Here is a 13,555-nt window from a genome sequence, read left to right on the forward strand (position 1 = left end):
AAAAATTAGAAACCCAGTGCACAAATCCATCTTTCTCGTCACTTAAATATGAAGTAAAAAATGGAAAAAGAATAGAGAAATCTATCAGGCCTCATACAAAAATTTTCATTTATTTTTCTTTAATGAATCGGCTCTGACAAAAACAAATCTGGGTCCCAACCGACAGAAATGATCAAGACCTGGACCCTGTCTTACAATGAGTTACGATTGATCCGATCAACCTCAGCTTCATAGAAATCCATCAATGTTGTCATTTCTACTACAGGAAATTTGCACAATGTCCTTTATAAATAAAGAGTAGCACACTGAATAAAAAAAAAAAAATGAATGTATAAATATATATATCTGGAAAATATAATGAAAAAACATGCATTTTAGATAATGACATTGCTGGCATTCCAGTCGTGGTTGATCAGATCGCTCGCAACTCTTAATAAGAGGGTGCCCTGGCGAGTTCATACCGGCTCACTACTTACATGTATTTAAAGTATCAGTATAGCCATCATTATATGGATATTATACTCAGCATAAATATAAACCTGATTAAGCATACACATGCATGTACATGTAAGTACAAATATACATGTAAGAATCAGTACAATTAAAGTATGTTCTGGGTACTAGTATAAACTCGTATTTAGCATGCACGTAATTATTCAATACAAGATTATATCATAACTAAAAATAAAGAGGCCAAGTCCATTCCAACAAGAAGTTAAGTTAAATAAAGTGACAAGTCCTCAAGTGCATATCAAAATGTGTTGTACAATGAACTGTTTTCTTTTTACATTCAGCAAAACGTTAAAATGCCACGAGCTTTATATTTTACATCTGAAATTATACATTTTGAATTGTCAGTGTTATAATCTAATTTTTATCATTTTAAGATTTTTTTTTTTTTGGGGTGGAGTAGAATTTCACGTTTAATAATTTTACCTGGACACTGGCTCTCGTCGCTTCCACTTGCGCAGTCATAAGTTCCATTATCACAGATACCTCGAGGTTGAACACACTTATTTTCATAGAAGCAATACTGGCCATTGAAACATTCTGTCATATGAAGAGAGAGAAAGAACAAGAGACTCTGGACTGTAAAGTCAATTTTAAGGTAAAACAAGTCAATCGAAAGTCATACATTTCATTGCAAATTTACGATTGATTGATGGTTTGCTTCTTACATCAACAAGTATTTTGATTTTCTTTTGTTAGAATTGATCACTTGTAAATATGCATCTGAAGTTTGCAATTGATTGCAAATATTTGTCATACTTAAACGCCCATGCGCACATAATCTAACTGTACATGTACGTATTCTAATGATGACTCGGCAGTAGTGCACATCATCTACACGTACATGTATGATCTGTCTGATGTCATGATGCAATAAATGTATATTAGGGTCTTTCCATTAAAGGTTGGAGCACAAATTGTGATATTTCAGCACAAATCAATACTTACTACATATAGTATACTATGAATTTATTTAAGACCATACATTTTTCTGGAAATGTGGGGCCATTTAGCTAAAATTGGCACACAGGATGTCTGGGACACAATCTACAAAATTGCAGGGTAATTTATTTCATGCAAATTGCTATTTATTGATTAATAATTAATTAATAATATGTGTAATTACTATGCAAAGTCATAAAATTTCCTCCAACTCCATAAAGCTCCAAATGATGTAATTTTGGGTGTAGAAACTCTTTGTAGTGTTCTTCGCAAATGCGATATTACATCAGTTTGTTATGTGTTATAAATCGTTTTTTAAAATTTCTTATGTATTTCTTTGTCTTTTTATCTTTTTTTGTTTTTCATTGACTTTTTAATGAACTTTGTTGGGGGCCCTTTTGAGATCATAAACAGCATAAAATAAATCTATTCAGACAAGCAAAACTAAAAATAATCATGCATTTATGATTTTTGGTTGAAAACACAATTTGCATCAACTTTGAACAAGAAATCATGTTTTTTTAGCAATTTTGGGTCTGACATGCACTTAGAAAATGTTAGGTAATTTTGGAACCGTATACCCAGGCATCGCAATTTTGGTCTCAAAAGATGTGAAAGACTTGAAAGTAAAAAGTCTGTGAGCAGCCCAGTCAAAAAGGTTCAAGGGGTGAAAATATTGCATGAATCGTTGAGGGGTGCCTCCAAGGCCCGCCCCGGCCTGGATAGGGTTAAATTAAATTTACATATTACATCTGTTTTATTTTATACCACTCTAAAGATATTTATAATGCCGCACAATGCAAATGAAATTACTCATTTTATCTTAAAATTATCTTCTGGATTACACCTTTTTACTTTTAAAGGTACATGTACATGTAGGCAGCTCAGCATCTGTATTCATGGTTTTCACTATGTCAACATCAGATTTCTTGATCACATACATGTATATCACCCATCCTTTTCTTTTTCCTCCATCTTCCTCTTTCTCGTCCATCCTTGTATTCTTATCTTCACATCCTCTTCACTATCAGGACACTGAACTTCACCATCACATTTATTATCTATCCTTCTCTTTCTCCTTCATCCAAGTATTCTTACCTTCACAACCGTATTCATCCTCTTCACTATCAAGACACAGAACTTCACCATCACATTTATCATCTATCCTTCTCTTTCTCCTCCATCCAAGTATTCTTACCTTCACATCCGTATTCATCCTCTCCACTATCAAGACACTGAACTTCACCATCACATTTATCATCTATCCTTCTTTTTCTCCTTCATCCAAGTATTCTTACCTTCACATCCGTATTCATCCTCTCCACTATCAAGACACTGAACCTCTCCATCACATGTCTCCTGTATCCTGTCGAGGCAGTGCAGAGATCCGTAGCAGAGTTCCTCAGGATACTCACATTCTGAACAATAAAAAGAGAACATTGAGAATTTGGAGGTTTTTTTTTTAATAAACATTTACGACCAACTTGATTACATAAATTGCTCTCAATAACATACATAGCACATAGCCTAATAGCCTGGTCTTTTAGTGAAATTATGTGGACACGGTGGACAAACGCATGATTATTTTTCTCCAGACCTTTGTATATGTACAAGGATTGAAAATAGGGTATGCTCCAAAAAATCTGACAGCAGTGAAAAATATGGGTGAAAATATAAGAATTAATGAGTTTAAAGTGGTCTGATATATACGGTACATGTAGACTAATGCCGGTGCAAAACTCAATAGCAGTGCATTATATTGCATTCGCTTAGATTTTTTATTTTAATTTTCGTATAAGAATTTTAATTCTTATACGAAAACAAAGGTCTGGAGAAAAAAATTGTGCTTTTGTCCATCGTGTCCACAAGTAGGGTATTTTTTACACTAACAGACCAGACTATAACTGTTTGGATTGTTCTCATTATAGGGCGAGCACATGAAAAAATGAAACTTCACGTCATACTGGACTGTATGTGAAACAAATCCCCTTCCGTTTCAAGAATAAAAGAATACTTGATCAATCAAATCTATGTAAATATAAAAGAGGAAGTACTTAGCAATTAATTCAGAGATGTCTAACTGAAGACACTGATCTCAAAGTCAATGGTCCGTATTCTGAAGTCGGGTTTAACTTAAACTCTTTGTTACATAAATCACTAATGGTAGAGACATCATATTTCAGCTCATTTGGCTCTTAAATCATTCATAATTGTCTAGGTAGTATAAATAGATGATTGTCTTCACCTTCGATGAATCAGGAAAGTGCACAGCAAACATAAGAAACATGAAAATTTTGACACTTTTGGCTTCCCATAATTTTAGCACAGAGTTAGACCATGGTCTAAGTTAAACTTGACTTCAGAATAAGGGCCAATCAATCTTTTATCTATTGTGAATCAGTTGAAGGATTTATTTGTTTCTTAAAACTGCCAAGGCTCAAATATTTTGGTGAGTTCGCCATCCCCTTCCACCACCCTCATTATGTACTCTGCATGTAAATTGTGAATTGCATATTTTTCAGAAAACTCAAACAAAAAACAGCTTATTATGTTGCCCATGACATGATGCATTAGAGTTCACATTCATCAAACGTCCAAAAGAAAATATATGTCATACATGTATTTCTTGCTCTACAGCATAAAAAAAGCTTGAAATACATGTATACTTATTTTTTAAAAGCAATTCCTATGTATTTCAATGTGTGTTGAACTTTTCATTACTTTCTTGATTACTTTTTCATGTGCTCCCGCTAAAATATCATACACATGGATTTCTATTTTTCAATGCAATACTTATATCTTTTAATTAATAACGCTTCATACCAACGGCTGTGACTCTAAAATTGATATTGAATGTCCCAGCAACAGATTTTGGGATGGCAATGAAAAAATAGCCCACATTATCCAAAAGAGAAAAGTTCGTGCTGGAGATATAGCTGCCAAAATATCCGTATCCATCTGAATATGCCAGGGCTGTCCAAATATCTGTTGGGTCGGTCCCAACTCCAGCCGAGATACGCACAAGTTGCAAGAGAGGTCCAGTCAGATTAACTGTCAAATTCTGTATACAACACACAGGAGAATACAGAAACTAAATGATACAATCAATGAAGATTTGTTACAGGTTCTGTTATTATTCTGTTTTTGACATCACTTCACTTCATAGAATGCATTATCTTTAAGTGAGGTGATGCCACTCACTGTATATAAGCTTGTGTAATTAATCAGAGAGTTTGCTTATGTCAGACCTGCCAACCTTCTACAACCCAAAAAAAGTATTCTTAGAAGGAAAAAAAACAAATTGACCAAAAAAGGGTATTTTTAAAAAATTGTCTCAACAGTCGCCAGCCTGTTGTAGTGATTGGTGAAAAACATGAGAATGACTCTACATGTACTTGAAAACTTGATAATTCACCATTTGAAACGTGGTCGTAGGCAAGAATTTATTTCTTTTCATGCAACAAGTTACTAGCCCAACAGTGATTTTTACCGGTCTGGGACCGTCGGACCTATGCTAGTGATGCGCACTGTGTATAATATATACTTCATGATCGGAAATTTAAAAAAAAGTAAGAAATCATACAAAAAAGTATTGGCGTATTCATAGTAAAAAAAGAGGAACAAATACTCTAAAAAGGGAATGGTTGGCATGTCTGTTATGTGCTACCTGCGCTTTTCTTTTATGATGTATCTGACCTGCAGCAAGCAGTGTATTAAGTTTATCACAAAGTCAATGTAGACTCCGATGGCGATTTTACATGTTAAGCGTCGTGGCCCAGTGGATTAGTCTCTGGACTTTGAAACAGAGGGTCGTGGGTTCAAATCCCAGCCATGGCGTAATTTCCTTCGGCAAGGAATTCATCCACAGTGTGCTGCACTCGACCCAGGTGAGGTAAATGGGTACCGGCAGGAAGTTGTTCCTCAAAAAGCTGTGTGCACCTGAATAGGCAGCCTAGCTTAGCCGGTTGATAATAATAGCAGGGCCTGCTGGGAGAACAGTTTTCGGAACTGAAGTGGCTGCCCTGGGTAAATTTACCGTTATTATTATTAAATTGACTAAACAGATATCCTCTGGTCCATATATAAGATAACATTACATTTCATCTTCCCTCTTGGGCACAAGCTTAGCCATTAGGAAAATTCTCCTTTAAACTATCAACATCCCAATTTCGAGTTCCTAAACAAACCCCTCTCCCATCACTATATTATCAATCCTTTGCAAGAATTGTAATCCTTCAACAAACACATGCTCGCCCAGATGTAATCCACCTTCCCCCCAGGAGGAGTGACCCTCATTGCCTGGCAGCACTGGCAGATAGAGAGGAAGAGAGACATGCAATAGTCTTTTTTGGATTTGTTGAATTCCGCGATCATGATATTATGACTGAACGCAGAGGACAGCAACACACGGCCGTGTTTCTGCCTTTATGCGGACGTGAGTGTAAAGCCATTTCGATACGATCGAGTGCTGGAGGGGCTTGAGTGCAGTCACGATGTATGGATTTTCATGATTGTTGTAGCGAAGTGAGATCGTGTTTTTTCCAGTTGAAATTCGTAATTCGTTGAGGATTTGGGAGTAATTTCTGTTGCTATACTGTGCATTTTGAGAAGAAATGTTTTTCGTGATTTTTCGTATTAAAAGTCACTTTCCGTTTCAAAAGGCTGATTCCGTAAATTCCGTCCGTTTTCCATGATCGCGGGAAATCACTGTCCCTAATGTTGAATGTAGACAACATTACTACAACAATTTTTCGGTGAGCACAGAGAAACAAACTTTATTGAATGTACTATTGACTCCCCAGACTTCACAATTAAATATCTGAAACATATGGCAGAACTTGAACGCTTTATATCTTCATTTTCTGGTGGGGTTCACTAACTTTTGAGCACCACAGTATATAAATAAATGATTGGTGTTACAACATTTGCTCCTGCGACAATTGCTCCGGCTTAATTTCATCTAAGATGTAGGGTTATGGTTGCAAGATGGTTTTATATTAGATTTAGGGTAGGGTATAAGTTGGTCATTCGATTTAGTGTGTGGAATTAAGAAAAGAGCAATTTTCACAGGAGCAAATGTCATGGAACCAAATGATTAAAGATTCACATGTATCTCCATAAACAGTGTAGATCCTTCAGGACTTTCAAAGACATAGTGGGTGAAATCGTAGAATTCGCTTGCTGGAGTATCACGACCATCAAGAGTTCTCTCTCTCACAAACCCTTCACTGAAGTCTGTCCAAACCCCAACCTGGATGTCACTTTCACCTAGGGAACAGAATGAAACCAAACAAAAATAGGGAGTGATATAGAGAAGAAGCCAAAGAGAGTGAGAGAGAGAGAGAGAGATAGAGTGAGAAAGTATTGTGAGAGATTGCGAGACAGACCAAGAGAGTGAATATGTGGTCTAGCGGTTCTGACTCGCCTTTCAAACAGATGGTCGAAGGTTCGAATCCTAACCATGCCATGTTTTTCTTCAGCAAGAAATCTATCCACACTGCGTGCGCTCGACTCATGTGAGGGGAACGGGTACCCGGCAGGATTAATTCCTTGAATGCACGAGCGCGAAAGGCAACTCGAGCTAAAGCCTACATGTACATATAAGTATGCCTAGCAATTGAGTCTTAGAACTCTTGTTGGAATGCTCCCCAGGGAATCGAGAAAGTGCATACATTTTGTGCGGGCATGCCACAATCCGATGAACGGGCTAATAATTGCAATGTAAAGCGCTTAGAAACCAAGTGTAATAAGCGCTTTATAAATGTACCTAATATCATTATCATTATAAAGACCAAACTATTATTTTAGCTATTAACAGAGAACCCTTCCTGGTGACTTATTGTTGGTTTAAGGGTGGCTGGTCACATATCTGCATATCAATTATAACAACTACTGTACAGAATAGAGACTTACTGATGAAATCGGTGTGTCTGCATAGTTCATTTGTCTCGTCTTCCCCACCGAAACAATCATTATAAAAGTTGCAAACTTGAAGGTCAAGCAGACATGATGAAGAACCATTACATGCAAAACATCCTGAGGACAAATGCAGAGAAGTAAAGACAAATGAAAAATAAGCTCTTAATTGCAGGATGCATTATCATAATAAAGTCATCAAGGCTGATTGTTCATTGTTATATTGTCATACATGTAGTACTGATGTAGTAAAGGTTACGCATACATAACTTTGTGAAATAGTTTTAGAAATATATTAATATGTGCTGAAAATCTATATCGTAATGAAAATTAAGAATAATGCAGAGCACATGCCTATATGCCGTAATGCATGAAAAATAACCATAACCTGGGCAAATCAAATTGGCATCCAATTTTCATTTTGACATAAAAAGACTAGGAGGGTCATTTTGATATCTCCAAAACCAATCAGATCATTTCTGTCTTTTGAACGAGTTCAAAAATGATCTGACAAATAAATTTTAAGTTATTGTGAGAAGTTCAAAATCATTTTTCTACATGTACAGTATGACAAAAAAAGCAAACCTTTACATTCAAATGGATAAAAGCAACAAGAAGTTAAATAAACAAACATATATCAAATATCGTTAATGGAAATCAATATATAATCTTTTAGGCTGATATAACACCCAAGAACATGTTCCAGCCATTCAGTAAGGCATGACTTTACAAATTAACCCTAAATTACTAGGGGCGGCAGTGACACATACCCTGCACTATTAGCATGTACATGTATCAACAACGTTAAAAAACTCCCATGATTCAAACCCCAATGGTGTCTTCCCCCCCGTTAGTATCCAGACCAGGGCGGCTGAAGTTGTTTAGCTTCTCGTAGACCTAGTCTACAAACAGAAATATCAACTTAAGTGCCTGTTTTGGGCTCAAAATCACTGTTTTGACTAAAGTCAGATTGATCAATAGCTTCCCCCTAAGTCATCACGTGCCTCGCCACGTATTACACCATGTACCGTAGGTATTACCACACACGCCACACCATCGCTGTAGAGTGGCATATTATGACAATTTTTTATGCTAAAACCCTCCTAAATCATTTCCAATCTTGACTGAGATTATTGACTAAACATCCCTACAAGTACTAGAGAGATGACGTCATTTATAAAAGATCACCCGACATTTACATGTAGAATACATGTTTTTTTAAGTCACACGGCTTCAGGCCGGTATCCCAGCCTACCGGGTTCAGAGGGTTAAAACAACACCTCCTAAGAAAGGTGAAGTGATGAAAGAAAATAAATATAATGGAAAAGAAGAATCTTACCTGCACAATTGTATTCATCAGAACCACCTGGGCAATCATAGTTTCCATCACATCCAACGGCAGTGTAATTATAACAAATGGACTCATTAAAGAAGCATGGGTATAGACCATCTGGGCAAACTGTTAGTGGAAACAAAATATTATGGTATATAAATGTACATGTACTCTGACATATATTTTTCTAATTAATTCAACCCCAATGTTCAACAGAAAATGGTCATACATTTCATCTATTCAGAATAATAAAAAAGTTCACCATCACAGAATTGATTTGATATTCCTTAATACATTGTAAGACTCAGTATCACCATCTAATTCATATCCATTATAAATGCACTTCAAAACTCACTATCACAATTCGATTCATCACTACCATCTACGCAATCATTTAATTCGTCGCAGACCCAGTAGTTAGAAATACAGTTACCAAGTGCAGGATTAATAGTTGGGCATGCAAACTCGAGGCATGTTTCTGTAAAAAGAAAATTGATTGATTGATTCTATTCATAAATGTGAAGTGGAAATACTTTCTTTCCAGACAATCACATATACATGTACATCAAATATAACTACACCAACCATCTAGGTTTAAAATCCTCAAGAGGACTGATCTAAAAATGATTAGATGTGTCTTTAGGGCAGTGCCATAAAATATGCACGTCCGGCCCCCTATACATGTATGTGGGACCTTCATGAAATTGTCTGTCTCTATTTCTTGTTCTTTTGACGGTCTGTAATGATCTCAAATGACCTTGACCTACATGTAGTCATATTATAAGTAAGAATTGAGAGAAATGGGGGTCGGATGTACAAAAAAGTTTATCCTTTTATGGAATTGCCATTTGAATACAAAATTAAATTACATGTATACAAAACTATCATTTTAAAGTTAAGAATCAAATGCAGCATATTCATTGTAGATATTCTTCATTCAAAGTTGAAAACTCGCTTTCAAGACAATCTGACTGATCTCTAGCCTCTGAGCAATCTGTTATTTTATAATAGACTCACTTGTCAGGAATAGTTACCATAATCAGGATCAATAGCATGGCAGACAAACTCATTGCAAAGTTCAACAAGAAAATTGATTCCGTGAAAGTTTTAATGGTGTCAATATTTTCCACCACGCTAATTTATTTCCATAAATCTTACAAAGAGTTACGATGGTCCAATCAATCGCAACTATGGACGGCCAGCAATGTCATCATGTATTGTGCATCTTTGTTCAAAACATTTTTTACTATGATGTATACTTATACATTCATTGTTTTCTTAAAAATTCACTGTGCTTCTCTTTGTTTACAAAGGACATTGTGCCAATCTCCAATAGAAAAAAATTATTACCCCGATGGATTTCCATAGAGTTACGATTGATTGGATGAATCGTAACTAAAGGATAGGATAGGATAGGAAACAGAGAGAAGGATCAAAAGGGGAGAAAAGGTTATTGTAATTTTCAAGTTTTCTTGCCATTATAATGTTTTACCAAAGACACTTTTGCTATATTTTTGTGCAAATAGTGTATGTACAAGACAAGGAGTGTAACAAACTTTCACTAGCCATCTTTTAATACATCTTTGTATAAACAATGAGTATTTTATCGAGGTCCTTTAATTTGGAATTCAATTCCACCTGAAGATTGTCAAAGTCACTAAATGTCTTTAAATAGAAATATAAAACTTTGTAACTTGATCAATATAATTCGCATAGATACATAGGCTCTTGTATTCAGTATTACAGTTTTATTTTGTTCAGGGTTTTTTGTGGCTTTTTTGTTGATTTTTTTTAAGTATAACTTCTATATTTGTCATTTAATTTTTTACCATGTTAAAGGGGAATCCAGCCTTGGCCATAAAATGTTGTGTTGGGAAGGAGAAAAATAAATTAAAGAGAATGGTGAAAGTTTGAAAGAAATCGGACAAGCAATAAGAAAGTTATAGCTGCTCTAAAATTGAGATCACTAATAGTATGTAGATTTCAAATTGGCGACTGGGTAGAGAATCGGTTGGTACACCGATTACAAGGTAAAGCCTTTTTATAAACCAGCCAGGGAAACCCTTGATTCAACAAAAGAACATTTAACATGTGAAAGGGACAGCTTTTCTATTGTTTTGCATACAAAAACTAATCTTTAGATTGAACTTGTTTTAAACATAATCTGGCATAGTCCCCTCTTAAGATAAATTTGGCTTAATGTGGCAAAAAGACATACCACTACATAACATTGGATGGATCTCCCTACTAAGCTGAGCCATTACAGCTAGGCCTGGGACTTTCGGGTTTTTTTGTTTTCGGGTACCCGTGATAGTTTTTGGGCGGGTACCCGAAAATCATGTCGCTTGAAATATGACTGGTGGAAAAACCCCAATGGTGACGTCATCCAGCCACTGCAATGCAAGCAAATTTATGAATGAAAATATAGTAAGCATGCGCATTGCAAGCCTCCCGTGCCCCACGCAGTATTCCATCGAAACAAGTCTGCAATACTCTGTCACCTCGTACCAAAATTGACCTAAAATTCCACTTTCCTATATTTCATATGAATTATGAAAGGTATTCTCAGAGGATCTGTTTTCTCACCGATAGCAAACGGGTAAGCAAATTTTATTACTTCTCGCTTTTCTGTCAAAATCTTACGAAGTAGCGTTGATATTACATCGTGTTCGTGAGTTTGTATAATCTATCGCTACGTGAACAAAGTCAATTGATTTTCTGGTTTTGGAGCGTCGAATGCTCCAGCAAATCACGATCATGTTACCATTTTCGGTTTATGATGAACTTAAAATAACAAGAACGTAATTGGCTGGGGCCTCGTACAAATGTTCATTTAAAAAAAATCAATTTCCTATGTATTTTGTTGCTTTTTTTTCAATTTTCAAGATTGGATATGACATGCATTTATACAAGTACAACATTGCACAATTTCCTAGTAGCGTAACTATCCATGCATTTCAAATTTGGTCTAAAAAATGCAAGACTTAAAAGAGTAGTCATGCAATTATGTGTCTCGATCCTTAAAGCATTCCAAATTTATTGCAAAAAATGTCAGGAGGAGGGGGGGGGGGGTAAAGCACAACACCCCCCCCATCCTGGAGTATTAATTTTCAGATTTGAGCTTACTGCAATTCACTTCATCTGACCCGTCTTCACAATTATTAACTCCGTCACATACGTAAGAAGCATTTATGCAGTCGGGTTGTGATGGACACTGGAAACAAGGGGGCTCCGTAGCTGTAGAAAAAAAAAACACAAAGAAAATTAGAGGGTTTGGATCCACCGGTAAATCCTAATAAAGTCATTCTCAATCACAAAGAGTTTCATGATAAACAAGTGGAGCACCTCTGGCAGTCTCGACTGCAATATGGAAGCAGTGCTGTCTTTAAAAACGACTATAGAATTATTCACAAAAAAAACACCAATCATATGATATTGAAATACTATGTTCATTTATTCTAAATGACATTTGACCTTGATTGTGTGACTGAAGACTTGTGCAAGATGATCATTGATGCTTGATTACCCTTATGTCCACATTTTATGAACTAGATCCATACACTTGCAAAGTTATGATGGCAATTCAACAAATACCCCCAAAACGGCCAAAGTTCATTGATCTTGGTCATGTGACCTGAAAGTCACACAAGATGTTCACTGATAATTAATTGCACTCATGTCCAAGTTTCATGAACTAGATCCATATACTTTCAAAGTTATGACATTTAAAAACTTAACCTTGGTTTACATTTCAATTTGATTCCACAAACATAATCTACGTTCATTGACCCCAAAAATGACCTTTGACCTTTGTCATGTGACCTGAAGCTCACAAAAGAAATTAACTGATACTTGATTTCTCTTATGTCCTGGTTTCTTGGAACAGATCCATAAACTTTCAAAGCTATGATTGAAATCAACAAATACCCCCAACATGGCCAACGTTCATTGACCATTAATGACCTTTGACCTTGGTCATGTAACCTGAAACTCACCTAGAATGTTCAGTAGAGTCCAAGTTCTATGAACTAGGTCTATATACTTTATAAGTTATGATGACATTTCAAAAACTTATCTTTAGGCTAAGATTTAATGTTGACGCTGTCGTTGGAAAAGCGGTGCCTACATGTAAAGTCTCACTCTGCTATGCAGACGAGGCAAAAAACAAGATTATGTAATATATAATGTATACAGTGAGTCCCAGAAAAAACAAAACCGAGATTTATTGATGATTTATCATAACTTAATCACAAATACAATAGACAAATGACCTACCATTTTAAAGCTTAGAATCTCCTCTTTCATCTGAAATTAATTACTTTATTTCTCATTCACGCATAAGTGAGCAAAAACAATTTGAAAAGGGGATACCAAAAAGTCACTTGGCGGGCTGTATCTGGGTTTTCAAAAGAAAACCACATTTTTAGAAAGTTCAATATCTGCTCTTTAATTTGATACCTCAATTACAGAAAATGGTCAAGAAATAACAAAGCTCTGGTTATTTGAAATAAGGCTTGAATCTCAATAATTTAAGAAAATGAAGAGGTTTTACAGGTAAGCGTCCAAACTCACTCGACACTCCGTTTTGTTGACGATCAACCATGCATTAAGTCTTTTGTTACCGTGCGATAGCCTCTGTGGGAAACCGGTGGAAACACGTTTATTTAATGAAATTATGGAAAAACAAGCATTGTTTCGAGGCATCATAACTTTTTTACTTCTTGACAATTTTCTGTGATTAAGGTATCAAATAAAAGAGCAGATATTGAACTTTTTAGTCATGTGATTTTCTTTTTGAAATTCAGATACCCCCCGCCAAATGAGTTTTTGGCATCCTTTCTTCGAATTGTTTTT

General features: G+C 35.7%; 1 protein-coding gene across 1 annotated transcript in view; it reads right to left on the reverse strand.

Moving 5' to 3' along the window:
* Positions 1–13,555, reverse strand: part of LOC129267057 (uncharacterized) — a 113,722-nt gene that overhangs the window by 23,578 nt on the left and 76,589 nt on the right. Inside the window, exons 32-39 of the mRNA XM_064103736.1 lie at positions 11,828–11,938; positions 9,057–9,179; positions 8,708–8,827; positions 7,366–7,488; positions 6,560–6,720; positions 4,276–4,513; positions 2,751–2,870; positions 937–1,050 (exon numbers count right to left, since the gene is read on the reverse strand). Of these exons, the coding sequence (XP_063959806.1) occupies positions 937–1,050; positions 2,751–2,870; positions 4,276–4,513; positions 6,560–6,720; positions 7,366–7,488; positions 8,708–8,827; positions 9,057–9,179; positions 11,828–11,938 (1,110 nt within the window). The remainder of the gene's footprint in view (positions 1–936; positions 1,051–2,750; positions 2,871–4,275; positions 4,514–6,559; positions 6,721–7,365; positions 7,489–8,707; positions 8,828–9,056; positions 9,180–11,827; positions 11,939–13,555) is intronic.

This window comes from Lytechinus pictus, chromosome 8 (assembly GCF_037042905.1).
Source record: "Lytechinus pictus isolate F3 Inbred chromosome 8, Lp3.0, whole genome shotgun sequence".
In the NCBI taxonomy this organism is placed as follows: Eukaryota; Metazoa; Echinodermata; class Echinoidea; order Temnopleuroida; family Toxopneustidae; genus Lytechinus; species Lytechinus pictus.